This window comes from Phyllostomus hastatus, unplaced genomic scaffold (assembly GCF_019186645.2).
Source record: "Phyllostomus hastatus isolate PE091 unplaced genomic scaffold, TTU_PhHast_1.1 phas_contig_1162, whole genome shotgun sequence".
NCBI lineage: Eukaryota > Metazoa > Chordata > Mammalia > Chiroptera > Phyllostomidae > Phyllostomus > Phyllostomus hastatus.
The window spans coordinates 4,944,855-4,965,439 of record NW_025333537.1 but is presented as its reverse complement, the minus strand read 5'-3'; the positions used below and the strand labels follow the sequence as shown (position 1 = coordinate 4,965,439).

The window sequence follows — 20,585 nt, the reverse complement described above, 5'->3', positions numbered from 1 at the left end:
CCTAAAACTTGGTAGTATTTTACGTAATAATTACATAATCATGACAGCAGCAGTCGCTGCTAATATCATTACCTCCTGCATGCCTGACGGAAGGCTAAGCATGGTACGTGCGTTATCTCATTAAACCCTAACACAGAAAAGGAGGGCCTGTTATCATCCGTATCTCACAGACAGAAAAAAAAAACCGAGACTCAGAGTGGCTCGAAGATGCACAGCTAATAACCAGCAACCCGAGATCCGAACCCAGGACCGATCCCGAAGTGCCCGCATGCTCATTTATGACAGGACGCTGCCCCAGTGTCGTCTTTTCCGAAACTAAGCAATGGCTGCCTACTGCTCTTTCTCGCGGAGACCCGGATTCAGACAACAGAGGAGAGGGGAGAAACTCCAGCTCTCTCCCCCTCTGACCTGGCTTCCTTCTCAGGGAACCCGGCAAAGCCTCACTACCCATCTGATCGTCTGCCACGAAAACAGGACCTCGGTAACTTGTCGACAGGGACGCTCAGAGCACCGAACACCAGGCGCAAAGCACCCCCGAGGATGACGAACGCTCCGTGCTTCCTAATTAGCATCTCTCAGTTAGGATCCTGGAAGCTGCTGCTTTGGAGGCGAATGACAAGTTTGACTTGCTTATGTCAGGGCTGCGTGAGACGGAGAGAACGGGTCCCTCTCTCTCTCGGGAGGGACTCCCCGGGTGCTCCTCCCAGGAGCTCCTTCCGTCGCCCGGCACTTCCCCTCCACCTCCACACCCCTCGTCGTGTGTACACCCACCCAGAGGGGGAAATCACTCAGCAGCCACTGTCGGTACGAGTCGCAGAGGGCCCTGAGTGGGGGCATAATTAAGATCTGAGGGTGCACGCCCTGGCTGGTGTGGCCCAGTGGACTGAACACCGGCCTGTGAACCGGAAGGTCATCAGTTGGATTCGCAGTCTAGGGCACATGCCTGGGTTGGGGGCACATAAGAGGCAACCACACACTGATGTTTCTTCTCTCCTTCTCTGTCTCCCTCCCTTCCCCTCTCTCTAAAAATAAATAGATAAAATCTTTAAAAAAATAAAGACCCGAGGGTGTCCTCAGGCAGGCATCCTGGGGGGAACCTAGCCGGCCTCCGCCAGATACTAGCTGTGTGTCCTTGGGAAAGTCACCGAACCGCTCAGTTTCGTCATGTGCCAGATGGGAAGGGCACACGTTAGTGTGTCCATATTGCTGTGCAGCAGCTCCATCCTTGTCCAGACCCTTTTCACCTGCTCAGACGGATACTGCACACCCCACTAAACCACAGCTTCCGGCCACCCCTCCCCCCGTCCCTGGCAGCCACGATTCTCCTTTCTGCCTCAGTGACTTCACGCCAGGTCCTCACGTGATTCCACGTGTTGGTGGGCCCACACAGTATCTGTTCTTTCGTGTCTGACTCATTTAACTCAGCGCGTGTTCAGGGGTCATCTGTGTGACAGCATTATTAGCACTCCATCCCTTTTTGCGGCTGAATAGTATTCCGCTGTACGGATACACCACAGTTGTCTACCCCTTCACCGTCGATAAACATGTGGCACTATTCGGAACGGGCAAATTCATAGGAAGCAGGACAGAGATGACCAGGGGCTGGGGAGAGCGGAGGGAAGGTATTATTTAATGGGCACAAAGTTTGCGGGGATGAAAAAGTCTGGGGTGGAGCCAGTGATGACGATTACACCACGCCGTGAAGGTACTTGATGTCACTGACTCGTAGCCGTACGCGTGGTTAAAGCGATCGATAGTATGTGTATTTCGCCACAAGGAACGTGTCTGATTGGAACTAATAGCACCAGGGTGGTTCTGAGGACACACCAGTGCTATGCGCAAGACCACCTGATCGTATCAAAATGCAGCTCAGTGAGTCCGGGCCAGGGCCTGAGACTCTGCACCTGCGACCGCCTCGCAGGCGGCGCCGACGCCACAGTACCACGGGCCACAAGCCGGGTGGCCACCTGCATGACACTCAGGTGAGAGCCTTCAACGCAGTAAGCACCAGGCGAATGCCAGGTACAGCTACAAGATTAACAATGAGGTTGACAGAGACTTCGTCTTTCACTGGTACACGCTCATTTCATGGAGAAGCAGGTCTGACCTCCCTCTGCAATCCCATAACCCCAAGCGCACTCTTCCCACCGAAGAAGCTACGAGAATCTTGCAGGATAGAGACTTGAGCAGCGGCAAGCGTATCTCCCACAGCCGCCTATAAACATGTCTCTCAAAGCAGCATATGGATAAAAACACCAAGCCTGGAAATCATTTCCATTTTAAATGATCTCAAGAAAAGAAAGAAGAAAGCATTTATAACATACAGGGTGAATCCTGGTCTGGCCCCACCCAACCCTTTCCTGGGCAGCCTTTCCAGACTTCTGGTTACCCAAGAGTTGGGGGTGGTTGTTTTTTTAACCTGTCCCTGGCGTTTTGCTCAGGGCCTGCAGGTGAGGAATAGACCAGGGGTGTCCAACTCGTTTTCACCAGGGGCCACATCAGCCTCACGGTTGCCTTCAAAGGGTCAAAATAATTTCAGGACTGTGTACATGTTAACTACTCCTTAACTGTTAAGGGGTTGAAATTACATTCGGCCCTTTGAAGGCAACCGCGAGGCTGATGTGGCCCCCGGTGAAAATGAGTTGGACACCCCTGGAATAGATGGAAATAGTCAGGGATCGGGACCAGAGTGAATCAAAAAGGAGCACATCTCCATGACTGATCCGAGCAGGGCTCCCATGTCCACTCCTCTGGCTAACCAGGGCGTGCCTGCTTAATTAGACATGGGGCAAAATCTAGAATCAAGAGTGCCCAAATCATGCCTACCGAACCTTGGGACAACTCAGCCCAGGCCACTGTTAGAAGTTCTCACTCCCCACTTCTTCCTCTCCCCCCAATTTGGACCTGAAAGCTCCCCATATGTGTCAAATTCAAGGTTGCATCCTGGCCCTGGCTGGTGTGGCTCAGTGGACAGAGGGCTGGCCTGCAAACCGACATGTCACAGGTTCAATCCCCAGTCAAGGCACGTGCCTGCGTTGTGGGCCAGGTCCTCAGTTGGAAGGCAACCTACTGATGGAACCCTTGCACATTGCTGTTTCTCTCCCTCTCTTTTGCCCCCACCCCTTCCCCTCTCTCTAAAAGTAAAATAAAGAAGATCTTTTTAAAAAAGAAGAAAAAGATTGCATCCTGTTACTCTGCTTCAGGGTCTGACCTATTAGGTGTGAAACCCAAACCATAGGAACAATTCAACAAGAAAATTGGCAAATACAGCTGAGAAGTTAATTTGGAAAACCAAACACAGATTACTCTAGACCAGCCCAACTGATTTCTACAGATTCACTAAACCTCCAGCAGCTTACACTCACCCAGTGCTGGTCGTGTGCCAGACAAAGCGCGTCCCCCATCACGTTTTCTTATCTTTACAGATGGGGAAACTGAGGCACGGAGACTGGGTTGAAGGTTATGGCTCATCACTGGAAGAGCCAACACCGATACCCACAACTTAAACCTATCTTAGAATGAAGATTTTAAAATATGCTATTACAGGGCTGACATACGTACATAGTCCAATTCAGGTAGTTCTGCTGATGTGTGTCCTCGGGTGAGGGAAACGAAGGGGAAAACAAATGGGACCACACCAAACGGAAAAGCTTCTGCACAGCCAAAGAAACCATCAACAGAAGGAAGAGGGAACCCACTGCATGGGAGAACGGATTTGCCAATGATACCTCTGATAAGGGGTTAATGTCCAAAATACATAAAGAACTCAGGAACTCAACACCAGGAAGCCGAACAATCCAATGAAAAAAATGGGCAAAGGACCTGAACAGGTACTTCTCCAAAAAGGACATACAGATGGCCAACAGACAAATGAAAAAATGCTCACTGTCACTAACCATCAGAGAGATGGGAACTAAAACCACAATAAGCCTCCACTTCATGCCTGTCAGAATGGCTCTCGTCAATAAACCGATGAACAACAATTATTGGTGAGGCTGTGGAGACAAGGGAACCCCCGTGGTGCTCTGTTGGTGGGAATGTAGGCTGGTGCAGCTACTGTGGAAAACAGCACGGAGTTTCCTCGAAAAACTAAAAATGGAACTGCCTTTTGACCCAAAATTCCACTTCTGGGAATATGCCCTAAGGATCCCAAAGCACCTATTCGAAAGCACACAAGCGCCCCTGTGTTCATAGCAGCATGATTTGCAACAGCCAAGTGCTGGAGACAGCCCAAGTGTCCGTCGGTAGATGAGTGGATAAAAATGCTGTGGTACATGTACACAGTGGAATACTACACGGCAGTAAAAAGAGAGAGAGAGAGAGAGAGAGAGAAAGAGAAGGGAATCTTGCCTTTTTGTGACAGCACGGATGGACCTGGAGGTTATTATGTTCAACGAAATAAGCCAGTCAGAGAAAGACAAACACCATATAATCTCACTTACATGTGGAACCTGATGAACAAAATAAACTAATGAGCAAAACGGAAACAAAGGCATGGACACATGGAACAGACTGACAGCCGTCAGAGGGGAGGGGGAACTGGGTGAAAGAACGTGAGGGGATTAGCCAAAAGATGCACCTGTGTGACCCACAGATGCAGAGAGCAGTGTGGCGACAGCCAGAGGGAAGGGCGGGGTGAGGGATGGGTGGAGGTGGGCAAAGGGGGTGGAAATGAGGACATCTGCAATAGTGTCGACAATAAAAACAAAAGAGAGAACAAAAAGTTCATTCCCGGCCAATTTGAAAACACTAGAGACGCCCACAGTTCGGAGACTGTTCCGGCACCAGTGTGGATGGAGTGGTTATTGGGGTCAGCCGTGAGTGGTCACTGATAATAGCATGTTCCTTGTTGTGACCACCTCCAGCTGCCACAGGCAGACAATAAAAGGATATTCAATTAAATTCGAATTTCAGATAAACAACCAATAATTTTTTTAGGATAAGCATGTCCTATGCAATATTTGGGCATATGTATACTGGAAAAGCATTCATTGTTTACCTGAAATTCTGGTTCCACTAAGCATCCTGAGTTTTATCTGGTGACGCTACGAGCAACAAATATATTCTTTCACCAGGAGCAACGCAGCCAGGCCCTGCCCTGGGCCCAGTTTCCCTGGCACTTTGAAACCTCCTTTCCTTTGACCCTCCCAGCACCCTCGGTAGCTCAGCAGAGGTATGTCACCTGCTCCAGACAGACAGGGGGGAGAGAGACGGTGGCGGAGCTGGGACCAGGCACTGCTGCGCTCCAGTGCTCCATCCAGTCGCTGTCCCAACAGACACACTCCCCCCACCCCAGGGAGGCCAGACACAGGAACACGCTGGAAGCAAAGGATTCTCGGTCCCAGAATAGATGAGTGGAGTCAGGCTCTTACGTAAATGCAGCCGACTCTGTGGACACGGAGTTAAGGGATCTCTCAGCCAAGTCTGACCAGTGGAAAGAATACCCCGGGAGTACACGGGGGCTGCGGGGAAATGCTCGTGCTCTTCCTCCACGGCGGCTACGATGACAGAACGTGAGTGGGGAGGCCACCGAGACCATCCTGCCACCGTAGGGCAAAACTGCCTGCGTGCAAACGACCCAAAAAGGAAGCAGATCTGAGAGATGGAAACAGAGTTTCTTGCCTACCTATATTCTTTTTTTTTTTAAAGATTTTATTTATTCGTTTTAGAGAGAGGGGAAGGGAGGGAGAAACAGAGTGAAACATTGATGTGTGAGAGATGTACCAATCGGTTGCCTCTCACATGCCCCCAGCTGGGGACCCAGCCCACAACACTGGGTTGTGACTGGGAACCGAACCAATGACCTTTCCGTTTGCAGGCCAACACTCAATCCACTGCGCCACACCAGCCAGAGCTTACCTACATCCTTTAAGTACTTGGACCCAGCCATGCCGAAGCTGGTGCTACCCATAAACAACTCCGTTACATAAGCCAAAAACAATTCCGCTTTTTGCATAAACGCTTTGAGGTACATTCCGGTCCCTTGCAGCCGAAAGAGTCTGGGTTCCTACAACTCGGAACCACCATTTCTCACATCAGTCAACAGGCATCGTCAAAAATACCTGAAACCCTGTTTGCTCTCATTTCTAAATCTATCCAAAATCCAACCACAGCTCACCCGTCTGGCAGGAGCTACCATCGCGCCTCACCTGTAACGGCCTTCTCGCTCACCTACCTGCTTCTATTCGCGCCTCTTACACTCTATGCTCCCCCAGCAGCTAGAAGGATGCCATTCAGACTCGCGTCAGATCCTGACCGTCTCTGCTCAAAACCCCCCACTGCACGATTTCCGTTGGAAAAGTCTTTATCCTGGTCTAAGAGACCCTGCTGATCTGGTCTCACTTTGCTGCTCTGACCTGATCCTCGGCCCTCCGCTCCAGTTACAGCATCCGGGCTGCTCCTCCGAGGCCTCAGGGCCTTTGCACGAGCTGTCGCTCCCACCTGGACGTGCTCTTCCTTGCCACAGGGACCCTCCTGGGTCACTCCCTCGCTTGCATTCGGTCTTTGCTCGAGTGTCACCTTTTGCATGAAATACCACCTTCTACTGCGCTTTTAGTTTCCTTACTGTTTATTTGCTTATCGTCCATCTCCCCTGGATTGCACGTGAGCTGCCCCAATGCAGGGCTGTTTGTCTGTTTCACTCACAGATGTATCCCCAGCACCCAAAACACGGCATGGCATGTTGCAGGCGCCCAGCGCTGGGGAACTGGGAGCTGGGCGGAAACAGGCCCAGGAAGGAGAGGACGAGTCCGGAAACAGAGGAGCAGTGTCCGGGAGAACAGACAAAAGCTAGAACACAGGAGATGACCAAGGGACTCTTCCCCCGTGCAACCCCACTTTCAAGGTGGCATCTGGGCTCAGCCCCCACCTTGCAGTCCTGGCGCTACCTTTGCAAAGGCCTTAGTTCCCATCTTCGCCGACGACTAAGGGCAACTGGCTGTGAGGAAATGTGATTATACATGTATGACTGCATAGTGGTGGGGGAGAACCCTCCTCTTAATCTGAGTTAATAGAAGACTGCTCTCATTATCGTTAATCTGATCAAAGAAGGACCAGCTCTCAGACCTGTAGCATGCTAGTAATGAATTTTTCATAACTCTGCAGAGACATTTTCTGCTCTGCTGTTAATAATAAACCACAAAGCATAAGACCTAGGATGTATTTCCATTCCGCCACCTCTTGTCTCCCAGCTTTATTTTCCCCTCCCTCCACCCTACCCTTCTCCTGGTCTTGCCCAGGACCAGTACCATCTATTATTACTATGGGTCGGCTTGTGTTGGTTGTGGCGTCCAAGAAGCTGCCTCCACCTTAGGGGACCCATAAATTCATGGTATGCTTCAGAATCGTATTTGAGAAATGGAGATCACAGGTTACAGAGTTTTGTTCAGTCTGGCAATGAGACTGCCTCGTTTTTCTGTAAGAGGAGATGAGGTAGGAAAAAAGGTGCCAAGGAAGCCAGTTTAGAGGAAGGAAAAGGTGATGCCCCACCCCCCGCGCCTTCACAGGGGCCTGACCCCTCGGTCCTCCAGCCCCAGTGGGTGGACTTCATCCGCGTCATCCTCCAACGCCCGACGCTGTTTCCCACCTCCAGGCTTTTGCACACACCTCCCTCTGCCTGGGAAAGCCTTTCCGCACCTCTAGTTAACGCCATAGTCCTTGTTTTACAATCACATCACCAGATCCTGGAGCGAAACATTCCGTGGGCCAGGAACCCAGCACGCGGCCTGAGAGGCAATAGCCAGGGTCCGGCGGAAGGAAGGAGCCCCTGCTGCAGTGTGGGCGGGAGGGTGTACGGGTGTGATAATTCATAGTTTTAATGTGAACACTCACCTGAAATGTCATACGGTGTGCTTGAGTGTGCTATTGTGTTACGGAATTACATGCTTTTGACTTTGTAATAAAAGTTTTTGGAATAAAAACGGGGGCGTTATTTGTGCCGGACCGTGTACCTACTTGCCAGTCACAAGTACCACGCAGGCAACACTCTGCTCCGGCCTCACGCACCTGACACTGCGTGGGACGAATGGGCGGAGAAGGGGCGCCCACACCGATCGACCAGCCCGGTTTCAAGCGGACGCGGGAAATGGCTGACCACACCCGACCCCAAAGCTCCGCCCCCTCTTGTCTGAGTTTCCTCCCAGGCGCCGTGCTCAGGACACTGTCTGGGTCACCCTCCATGGCAACACGTGTTATTCGTTGGAGGTGGACGGGACTACATGTTGTAAGTGAACCGACGTCACTGGCCACCACCAAGCGGCCACCATGAAGGCTACCACCTGGGGTCGAGACAAAATCGAGAGACTTGTTTCCTCGCAAAGTGACTCTGAAGACAGTTTTCAAGACTGTTCTGAGTAAGGCCCCCCGAGCCAGGGCACGGCTGTTTGACTTGTTACTTAGGTAAATATCTGACCAAGGAACTTATTGGCAGGACAATAGTAATCTGGTTACACTTAAAACAGAGCACTTGGCATGTGTTAGAAATGCGTATCAAAGTATATGCGGATGGAATGCCACAACGGTTCTAGAAAATGCTTCACAACAATCTGGAGCGCACGGGGGAGGGAGGGAGGGAGGGAGGTCACCGGCCATAATGTGATCGCTGTTGCATTGGTGCGATGGGTCCGTATGGGCGCCTTATGCCATTCTCTCTACGTCCGTATGGGTTTGAAATGCATGTGCGTGTCCCAGCCACATCGCTTCCTTTCCCCTCACTGGAGACTGAGAACGGCCACCCAGTAAGCAAAAATCATAAGACAGACACGTCACTGGTTGCCCCATCTTCTCCGGGCTAAACCACGCAGCCTTAAGTTTTTCAACCCCTGGATGGACTGGACTAGCAAAAACTCTGAACCGGCCAGCACACGCCCTCGGTGCCCACACGTTCTTCTCGGTGCTGATGCCCTGCGCCGTTCCTTTCCTCGCTCGACACTGCTGAAACACAAACACACACGTGTGGCAGTAAGGGGAACGCGGAGGCGCTCACGATCAGACCATAATGAGGCGTTGCCTGCTTTGCATTTCTGGTGTTGACTTCTGTGCTCCATTGCAAACTGGAAAGGCCTGGCCATATGAGGCCCAAATCCTACCCGCTGGCAATACTGACGTCTATAGAATGTGGCGTGTGCCCTTGAGCCCGCTGTGGCCCATGTGGCACCCCCCCGAGTATCCTACTTCTGGCCTCGTTCCTTCTGTGGGTGTCCTGCCTGGCCAGGAAACAAAGGACTGTGAGACCCCCGGAAACCAGGCGGCCTCGCCTGGAAAACTCATACCCCTTTCTGATATCACTCCCGAAAAATCCCATCTTCAAGTAGTAGGTTTCCACGTCACGGACGTGGTTCCAACCCTATTTATTTCAACTGAAATGTGCATTTTTTCAAACCCATGTCTGCCTCGAGTTTCTGAGATCATCGCAAGTTGCTTCACAGACGCAGTAAAGTGACTTTACATGTTTTTTTTTTAAGTCACAGATTTATTGGAAACATTTACCTCTCACGGTTACCATTCCTGAAGACACAAAGCCACAAACTCCACTCCTGCAAACTCCAAGGGAATTATAAATGGATATGCTCTTTCGAAAGGACCATCAACCCATGGATGAGAACAGGCCTCAGAAGCACGCGATAATTCTACTTCTAAAGACTAGTTCTTTTTTTTAAATCCTCACTCAAGGATTTTTTTGTTTTTGCTTTTTTTGTTTTGGGGGCATTTTTTAGAGTGAGAGGGAGAGAGGAAGGAAGGGAAGAAGAAAGCAAGGGAGGAGGGAGAGAGAAACATCAACGTGAGAAACATCAAGTGCTGCCCTGACCCAGGACCGAACCTACAACCTGGGTATGTGCCCTGACCAGGAATCAAACCCACAATCCTTTGGTCCATAGGACGATGCTCCAACCAACTGAGCCCCAACTGGCCAGGGCTAAAGTATATTTCTTAAGGAAACAAATACGAATGCTTTACAATGATTTCATTTCAAAAGCAGCCATTAGGTTGTATTTATGAGAGCAACAAGAAAAATCTGAAATCATCTAACCACCAGAGGAGCTGGGTCAACTCAATTACGCTGTATCTTTAAGCTGGAACATTAGCAATCGCTTGAAATGCTATTTAAAAACAGTTTTGGCAGGGAAAGGCATGCATGCCTTAAAGTCAACTTTTAAGAGGAAAAGTGGAGACTACAAAATATATAAAACATAGTTATTCTTAAAAGTCACATAGAAAGCCATGCTGGCAGGAGTAGAAGCCTGGGAGACTCTGGAACAAGGTGTTAATGCTGATCTGTGGGTGGTGGGATTCTAAGTGTGTTCACTTTGTGCTTAAACACATACTCTATTTTTTTTCCCACAGTGACTGTGCCGTGCGTTCAGGTCTAGAACCGTCTTTAGAATGGCTGTTTTATTCCATGACTTCCATGTCGGAAACCAGTGTGCACGACTCAGCAGCTGACACACAGAGCCAGAATCACCAACCAAGCAAGCTAGCTCCAGGGAACTGTCTCAGAGACCGTCACACACAGCCACAAAGGCACGGAGGGAAGTTCTGATCCCCACCTTCCTACCCGCGGGCCGGCCCGAACTTGTAGATGCTTCTTTCGTTTTCGGCAGAGGAAAAAGTTGCCTCTGAAAGAGTCCCCGTTCTCCCAGCAAACCAACGTTCGCAGCAGCAGCACGCGTCTCAATAACCACAGGCGGGAATGACCCAAATGTCCACCGATGGACAGATGACCAAAATGGGTCTGTCCATAACGGTGTTCTGTCCAGCCATACACGGGAATGAAGTCCTGACACGTGCTACACGGCGGGTGGACCCTGGAGATATGATGCCCAGCGAAGAGGGCCAGACACGAAAGGCCACGTGCTGTGTGGTTTCATTTACACGAAAACACCCAGAACCGGTAAAACCGCAGCAACAGAAAACAGATGAGTGGTTGCCAGGGGACAGAGGGCGGGGAGATGGGACTGACCGCCAACAGGTACAAGAGGGGTGTGTGCGTGCGTGTGTGCGTGTGTGTGTGTGTGTGTGTGGTATGGTGGGTTTCTAGAATCAGAAAGGTCAATGACTGGACAACAGCGAGCCCATACTAAAAACCATTGAGTTGTATACTTTCAGAGAGTTAAAACGGTGAATTTTAGCTCAATTTTTAAAAGCCCAAAAAAAAAAAGAGAGAAACTAGGTGTCCATATTTACTGTCAGAGAAAGTAGTGTTCGGAGCAAAGGAAATGACCAGGGATAAACAGCAACTTGATAGAACAGTACGGGGTCAGCTCGCCGAGAAAACAACCATTCCACGTGTGTCTACACGAAGCAAAACAGCTCCAGATAAATGAAGCAAAAACTGGTGGGGCTGCAGCGTCTGACTCTCTGGTCAGGATGCCGACCTGTTTTCCCTCAGACCATCAAATAAAGCACGGCCACAGCCAGCACACGGTAGCCATCCGGTGTGAACGAACACGAAGTGCACTGACTTCAGGGGAGGGGGAGGGGGATAACAGGGGAGAGAAGGGGAAGGGTCAAGACAAGGAACGTGGATGAAGGACCCACGGACAAGGACAACGGAGGAGGGGAGAAGGACTGAATGTGGGAGGTAGGGGTGGGTAGGGCAGGGGAGAGTGATGGGGGAAATGGGGACAACTGTAACTGAACAACAATAAAAAAAAGTTATGCCTAGTTTTGTCAGATCAGCAAAAAATATCTCTTTTGGTGTGCCGCAGAATGTTGGTAATTAGTTGATGAGCGCCGCAAGGTGAGAAAGGAGGAAAATCACCAGCTATGCCACTTAGGCGTGTGAGTGCACTTACTCTGTGACACTCACACGAGGGTGAGGTCGCCTAACGCCGCGTTTCTTAGACGGCGTCCCTGCGGTTCGGTGGCACGCGACTGCACTTTGTCATCCCACTCAGGGGTGCGAGGGGCAGCACGCGGTTTAAGGACCAAAGCCTGCCAGGGCCCGATGAGCAGTGAGTCATCTGGGGGCAGGTCCGAAGATTCGGATCTGGTATCGGAATCTTGTTCACCAGCAGGCGTGCCGCCATCCCACAGAAGGCTTCCTTCTACGGGTTTCCTCTTCTCACGCCTGGCTGTGCCTGCCCCTGCCTCCCCAGCACTGGGGGCTCAGCTAACGTTCAGGGAATGAATGAATGAATGAATGAATGAATGACAAGCTCAAGGACAGCGCCTCCCAGAATGGATGAGACACGCTGACCACCACGGAGGGCGGCGACACCCTAACCCCGGTACCAGGCCGCAGGGAGGACGGTCACTGACAGTATCGAAGGTAACGATAATGAAGCAGTTGCCACGTTCCTGCCATTCCGCTCAGCTCTTCAGTGCGTGATTCCATTGAATCAGCATAACGCTCCCACGTAAGACTATCCTGGCTTTATCAGCGAGGAAACTGAGGCTCAGGAAGAAGAGTGCATTCGCCCAAGGTTGCTTAGCTAGTAAATCCTGAACCCAGCCTGGAGCCCGAGCCCCCTTCGGACTCGGCTATACCGCTCCAAGCACCCACCCAAAATTTCCAGGGACTCAGTTAACCCTTTTTTCTGAGCCTCCATCTCACGTTTCTATTGGTCCAGGAAAAGCAAAGGCATCCTTCTCTGAATGCATCCACTGCTTGAGTTAATCGCTTTCTAGTGACTCCACAGAGGGCCCGTATTTTCAGCTTTTATCAAGAACAAGATTTCCATCATAGCAAAGCAGAAACATCGCCTCCATGCCCAAACGCAGAGCTGTCCTGTAGAAATACACAGTGAGAGCCACCCACGTGATTTAGAATTTTCTAGCAACCTCAGGAAATACGGTAATAAGGTATGAGTGCAATGAATTTCAACATAATTCAACCTAATATATCTAAAATGGTAGCATTTCCACGTGTTGTCAATATAAATACATTATTAATGAGTCTTTTACATTCTTCCCTTCGTGCTCAGAGCTCAGGAGATGGTGTGCATTTTATGCTAATAGCGTATTTCAACTGGAATTCGAATTTCAGTGGGTCAGCGGCCAACGTGGTAAGTGGCTACCACACGGAACCTCTCAGGTCTACAACGTTCGCCTCTCTTTTCCTCCCCCTTTCTCATCTCTGCGGACGCCCTACTCTGTCTCCAGCCGTCCAGCCTGTATTTCTTCTCGATAGTTGTCATCGGTAACAGTCGCCAATGAAAGCGTTTGAGCGACAGAGCATGTGGTCATTATGACTCTCATTAATCCTGCAGCTGTCACCTCTGATCACATTACTGTTAGTTATCACCTGCACGTCCCCTCGCCCCCCCGCCGGCCCTCACCTCCCCTTCCCCCCTCCCAGGCGGCGGCACCTCGGGGAAGCCCACCGCAGAGCAGGAGACCTCCTCCTGTATCTGTGGCCGCCTTAATTCGCAGTTGGGGTTAAATCACTGCCTCTAGACCTCGGCTAAACGCACTTGTAAAACAGGAACAACCGCACTTGCGGCCACTACCCACCCCACGTGGGGCACGTTTCAAAGGTCACAGAAAACCTGCTGAAGAAAATCATTCTACACTTTGGCTTTCTCCTCCCATTTCTGTCCCTCTCCCCTTCTGGTCCCTCAGCTTCTCCACGCTCCTTCCCAAAGCCTCGTGCCCCTCATCTTCTTCCGCAGGACACCTCCCCAGCCCCCAGATGTGGAGCCTCTCGATGGGGCCCGGAGGAGGGCCAGGTCCCAGCAGTTGGGGGCCGGGTGGGTGGGAGCCCAGAAAATGACCGAAGCCCTGGGGGAAGAGACTCCCCCAGTGCTCTGCCCATTGGAGGAAGAAGGGTAACAAGTTCCGAAGTAGAATCCGCTCTAAAAACCTGCAGGGGTGGTCAACTCTTCAGAAATAACTGTTGCCAGAGACTCGGAACTGAGAGACCGCCTCCCCACCCCCACCTGCAGGAGAGCGAGGCAGAGGAGGAGGCCGGGTCTCCACAGCCTGGGCCCTGCGTGCGAGAACCCAGGGCTCCTCCCGTGGCCGCAGGCCCCCAGACCCTTCCCAACGAGAAACAGGAAAGATGAGATTAGAACCTGAGGCAACTGCCTCCTGAACCCTGGGCTCCGGGTCGTCAAAACACAGCGACCAAAACACAAAATGAACCAGAAGCCCATGCTAAGGATGTGAGGGAAAGGGCCCTTGCCCGCGAGGCTGGTGAAGGGCAACTTGGCAAAACCTGTCGGAAGCCCCGAAAGTTTGAGTATCCTTGGATCCAGCCATGCCACTGCCCGGATCAAAAGCAAGGGTTGCTAGGAGCCACAAGCATGTCTACTGCAGTGCTGTTTACAACAATGGAAAATTCTACACAAACACCTGACCGGGGAACTTTGGTTAAATATATTATGGCATATCCATGTAATGCCATGCAGGTATTAAAAATAAGACTTCGTCATGCAGAAAGGTGTCCCTGAGGCACTGAGAGAACTTCCTACCTCCGGCCTCCCTCAGACGCCCAGGCCCGGATCCCCAGCCGCCTACGTGACAAACGCTACATGTCCAGACAGGACTTGACTGTCCAGCTCAACCCTTCCCACCCCCAGGCGCCAGATGCCAAATTACGACACCACCGTTCACTCAGTCCTCAGACCCAACGCCAGGGAATAACCCTCCCCTCTTTTCCTTCACCCCCTCCCCAGTTTCCACTTCAGGAGCACCTCCCAGCCAGGCCCTTGACCTCCTGCATCCAGTCCCTTGCCCCACCCCCGACCACCAGAACAGCTCCAAGCACAGTCCGTTTTGCCTGGTGATTCCCCCCCTGACCCCCGACTTGTCTCCCAGCTCGAGTTCTTACCCCCAGTGGTCTCTTTTCCTGCAGCAATCTGAAGGACCTTTTAAAGACATGAATCCATCACCCCCTCGTCCACAAAACAAAATCCAAGGACCTCGGGCACGCACTCTAAGACGAGGCCCCCGCCGGTCCCCCACCGGGCCCCTCAGCCCTCCCCCACACACTCCCCGCACTCCAACCACAGGGGTCCCCTCACTGTCCCCATAACAGGGGGAGCACACTCCCACCCAGGGAACTTGCACCCACTGCTCCCTCCGCCTGGCGGGTTCCCCAGATGTGTCGTGGTTTACTTCTTCACGTCCCCAAAACACCTTCCAGAGAGCCTGGCTGATGACCCATGCCTCTGCCTCTCTTTTCCATGCTCTTACAGTTTTATTTTGGTTGTGTTTTTTCCCTCATAGCTGTGGTACATTGCTATATTCCACTGTTCATTGCCCCCCCCGTGAACACGCCTGCTGGAATCCATACACTTAGACAGCTACTTCCACATTGACTCTGGGCTTGTCCACGAAGCCCGCTTTGGCCCACGGGACATCAGCCAGGGTTGTAGAAGCGGAGACTACAATGGGCTGTGTGCTGGGGTTTGGCCCCTTGGAACACTGCCCTCGCCACCCTGTGAGAAACCTGGGCTGTCCTGCTGGAGAATCCACGTGGATGGAAACCGAAGCACCCCAGCCCGCCACCGGCCACGTGAACAAGGCCCACTCGGACCTCCCAGCCCCAGTCGAGCCACCAGATGCCCACAACCACATGCGTGACCCAAGCGAGATCGGACGAAGATACCTTGCTACTGGCGCTCTTGCCCTCTTGGGACACTGGGGACCAGTAAGAAACCCAGGCCACCCCCTGGGGAGGCCACACGGAGAGAGAGGCTCAGCTCTCTCAGCCAGCAGCCAGCCCAGCTGCCAGCCGAATGAGGGAGCCCCAGGCAAGACCAGCCAAAGAACTACCAGGCCAATCCCAACGCAGAGCACCATGGGAAATAACACGTTGCCTGAAGTCCAAAGTTTCCTAAACGTAATTAAGTCTGGGGATGGTTTGGTACACCAGAATCAATCACGGAGACGGAACACGTGAAGACCAAACAACATGTGTGTGGCTACTGTGTCCTTGCTGTGTAAGGAGATTCTGTACTTATCCAGCACCGCCCCCCCAAGCCAACCCCTTACCTTTTCCTCCCCTTCTAATCTAACCAAAACTGAACCAGGTCAGAACCACTCACACTTGGCCGGCACCCTCCAGTCCCGGCCTCGCTTGCTCACCTGTCAGATGATCTCTTTTCTGCCCCCTTCCCCCTCCCGACCGGGGAGCTGCCAGCCACAGCCCGCGCGCGGGGCCAAATCTGACCCACCGGTCTGTTTTTGTAACGCTCTGAACCTAAGAATTTTTAAATGTCAAAATAATCAACAGGAACATGATATTCTGTAACATGCGAAAATTATATCCAATTTGACTTTCAGGGTCCACAAATAAAGTTTTATTGGAAAATGTTCGTTTTTGTGTTGCCCATGGCTGCCGCGTGCTCCGAGGGCAGTGCTGAGGGGTTGTGAGGGGTTGTGATGGGAACCACACGGCCCCACAAAGCCCAAACTATTTGCTATCGTCAGCGCTGATTCGAGCTGCCGGACTAACCTTTCAACGTCTTTTTTTTTTTTTTTATCATGTTTACTCCCAAACTTTTGGAGATTTCTATCTCCCTGCTCCAGGGGATGAAACTTGATGGATCTGATTCCCCTGCGCTAAGTCAGACCCCGGGGTGAGGGGCCTACATCCGTCTCCGATGTCACTCTATCGGGTAATGTCCATCCTGGGCCACCTGGTCTCTGAGCCGCCCCGTAAGGGCATGCAAGCGCCTTCATCTGGTTTGTTGTTCTGGCCCAACGAGCCACCTACGGCCACCTCAATCCTCCCCCTTCCTCACTCCACTCAGGGCCCCCGGGCCCCCAGCCTGGACCGCTTCCCTGCCTCGCCAAATGTTTCCCCAGGTGACTTCTCTGGAACATCAGTCCCGAGAGGTATCCTTGGAAAAAAGGGAACGGCGGAGACTCCACGCTCTCTGGGAGTCACGGTAGATGTACCCAGCAGACCCAAGGCTCTGAGAAGTCGGCGGCAAACACGTTGGTTCCCCTCTGCTTTAACTCCACCTGCCCCAGACCCGGGAACCACAGGAGTCACTCTGGCTGCCGACGCTTGTTGACTACCCGCATCCAGGACGGCGCCTGGATGTCGGCAGAAGTGGAAAGAATGAGAAACGTCAACATTCCACAGGACGAGGAACTCACAGAACGTACTTTGGAAATGTTGCGCAAGCCCTCTGTTCTCTCCCCCAGGTCTGGGACGTTCGCGGCCGTGTCCCCTCTGCCACGCCACGTAGCGCCGATCATAATCCCATTCATTCAGCACCTGCGGGCACTGTGCCAGGGACAGCGCCAGACCCCTGAAACTGGCATCTCTTTTCATCCTGGCGACCACCTCTGAGGGAGGTCCTGTTATCCTATCGCTGCCATTTTGCCACATATTAAACCATGGGTCAGAACGTTGAAATCACTGGCCCAAGGTAAAGTAAGAAGAAGAGCTGGAATTCAAAATGACATCAATCTAACGCCAAAGCTCATGATCGTTCCCCTGTTTTGCGCTCTGGGCGACATGTTGGCGACCCACCCAATGTCCCGTCATGCTTTCTCCCACACCAGCAGAACCCTAATTTTGCATGCAGTGGCCACAGGTCAACCAAGGCAAGGGATTGTGACCCACTGAGTCAATCACAATGGCGTTCCCATGTCTCCCCTTCCAGCCTCGCAGCTGGGCCTAGCCACGTGACCCAGTTCTGGCCAAGAAGACGTCATTAAACATCACCTGTGGGGCAGGAGGCTGGAGGTGCCCTGGGCACGCTAGGGACGAAAGACAGGGGCCAGTTAGGTCTGGACACTCACCCAGGTCCACTCCTTCCTGCCTCCAACCCTGGTGCGATGGCTGAAGCCTCAGAGGCCACCCTGCAACCCTGAATATTTGTGAAGACATCAGCTCGAATGTTATTAACTTACAGAGCCACCTCAAGCACTGACATATCTCCAGACTTCTTGTTACACGAGAAAAGGAATCCATTATTTGATTAACCTCTGTGGCTGGATTTCCCCATCCATGCCCCAGAGAACACATTCCTAATGGGCCCATGTGCTTTTCCTCCATATTAGTTACTATTTGGACTTCATCATTATTCCATATATATATATATAGCCTTGGGTCCCTACCCATGAGGCATGCTTCCAAAGGCTGAGCCCATGTTGTACGTTTTGTTTCTACAGCGGTATATGTATGTTCATAAATTTTGCATATTATCAAGGTTTTTGGAGGTAGTCTTTCAATTTTTTATTTAATGTTTGGGAGCAGGAAGTTGCCACTATCAAACGGCTGAGCTGGGTCTGACATCTCTCTAACAGATTATAGTACTTCTCAAAGCGTTGACGTGAAAACATGCATCAGAAACTCCTGGCCTGTCTATTAAATGCAGATGCCTGGGCCCCCTCCATAGGTGACAGGGACAGAGCGGCTAGCATGCTGAGGCATGCTGGGACTAGGAAACTAACAGACAGACAGATGTGGTCCCAGGAACAGCAACTTCCCGCCACGCCAAGGCCTCCGTTCCCCACATCGAAACCGCCAGGCAGAGAAGCAGCACCAGAACTCAGGGCCCACTGCGACCATGGCCCTCGCCCAGAGAGTCACCAGAGGATGGAGCATGTGCAACAACAGAGGGGAGAAAACTGGAGAGGCTCACGCAACAACACACACACCACCGTGCGGGACTCCCGGCTCAGAGAAACGAGAGAGCACGCACGCAGGTGGCCCTTCCGGTTACTTGTTTATTTACTGCGTGCGCTTCGGAACAGCATCCTATCTCGGGCACTGCTCACACAGAAGGCTGGGTCCGGGCATCCCGCACTCCTCTTCCAGCAGCAGAATCCCGGCCCCGATGGATTGCTCTCCCAAAGCACCAAGAGAGAAAATACCTGTGCCTCCCAACACGATCTCCACGCCTCAGATACCCCTGAACATGCGTCTTATTGCATTTCTGGGGATCGTTTTCCCAGGTGACCGGTGCACATGCATTCTAGGGCGGCAAACAGCATATTCTACACACACACACACACACACACACACTCCACTTGCAAAACGATGACCTTCCTGCCGGCTGACATCCAGCCGAATGTAAAACCATGGAGGAAAAGGAAAGGCTTGAAAGTGAATCTCAGAGAGCTGGTCATCCAGGCTAGAAGCGGGGTGGGTGGGGGAGGGTGGACGGGCTAAAAGCTTCATTTAAGGACTGAAGAGTTCAGGCCTTGGAAACACATCACCTGCCCGCTGTTGGGAGTTCCCGAATTTAATCAAGCCATGTGCAGAGCTGGGCCGGTGTGAGGGCGGGAAGTGCGCCCAGCTCGTCCCAGGGTCCAGACCCCGTGGGCTCCCATGGTTTTGTGGAGCCCAGGCGTGTGCTAAAGCTCCTGAAACCCTCCGCCTTTGCCAAACGGCCTCTGGAAGGAAACATTTCTGCCATCTTCTTTCTGAGTAACTTTGCATCCACCCCACCCCCCACAAAACTGCTCGGAACTCCCCCTCAAGTTCTGTTGGAGAGAATGTTACAACACCACGGAGATAACTCCTCCTCCGACCCCTTTCCTCAGGGTCCCACTGACACTAGAGTATTTTCCCACGCCACTTGTGTGCCCTGATCCGGGCATATTTAAAAAAAAAAACAAACATTTTTACACGTTTTAGGCCTGCAACAGTTCCCTGCATCAAAACGATTTGACTGAAAATGGGTAGCTCAATGGGAATTTTTTTAATGCACCGTGCCTCCTTACATGTATATCACTGAGAAAACAAACAAAAAAAAATCCAAGGAGCAAAAGGGGGTGCTGGGAAGGAGGCGGAGAGAAGACGAGGGCTATATTTATAGGCAACCCCATTCTGCGAGCAAAAACCACCTTTTGACCACCTGCAGAATGCGCAGGATCACGTGGGTTCTCTGCAGCGCCTTAATGTCTTACCCAGCACACAAGCCCCCCTGGCATATAAACAAATCCACAAGCGGAAAAGAGAGAGAGAACTCACTCCTCGGAGAGGGAGAGGATGATCATAACGGCCGCAAAAATAATAATAAATCAAGAATAACAATTACTACTACTACTACCACCACCCAGCCGAGCGCCGGCGACAGCAGGACGGTGGAGGGACATTCGGTGCAGCCTTTGCAAGGAGATAAATCGCAGAAAACCACATCTGCCCCCCTGGCCACCTTCCCACCCCCACCCGCAACAAACAGAATCAAAGGGAAGGGGACGGTGGGGAGAAAGGGGAGGGAAGGAAGGACTGCATTTTTTTTTTGTCCCCCGAAAGCAACACCTACCTCCAGGGTCCGGATTTCTTTTTGCGTGAGGTCGTTGGAGGTAGCGCACTTGGTCCTAAGCCCTTCCAGGTTGGAGATACTCAGGTCTATCATGTTTTGGACCAGCTCGCACTGCTGTAAGGCTTTTTGCAAACTCAGAGGCTGCTGCTCCTCGCTTTTCGTCATGTTTTCCTCATCCATCGCTTGCTCTGCAAGCCCCCTTCCCCTCCTCCTCCTCAGAGAGAAAAAAGGGGGGCGAGGGGGCAGTGGAGGGAGTCTACCCCCTACGCCTCTCCAACCACTGCGACTTCTCAACAATGTCTCATGAAGAAGAAACCCAACATCTCACACAGGGTTGAGGGGGTGGGGGTGGGAGGAGGGGACGAGAGCCAAAATTTATTATTTTATTTTAGGGTAGCGAGCCGACTCCAT

At 51.9% G+C, this 20,585-nt stretch overlaps 1 protein-coding gene across 1 annotated transcript in view; it reads right to left on the bottom strand.

Moving 5' to 3' along the window:
- The window catches only part of KSR2 (kinase suppressor of ras 2), a 268,843-nt gene extending 248,472 nt beyond the window's left edge, over nucleotides 1-20,371 (bottom strand). Inside the window, exon 1 of the mRNA XM_045843859.1 lies at nucleotides 20,175-20,371. Within this exon, the coding sequence (XP_045699815.1) occupies nucleotides 20,175-20,354 (180 nt within the window). The 5' untranslated portion in view covers nucleotides 20,355-20,371. The remainder of the gene's footprint in view (nucleotides 1-20,174) is intronic.
- Between the last annotated feature and the right edge of the window lie 214 nt (nucleotides 20,372-20,585).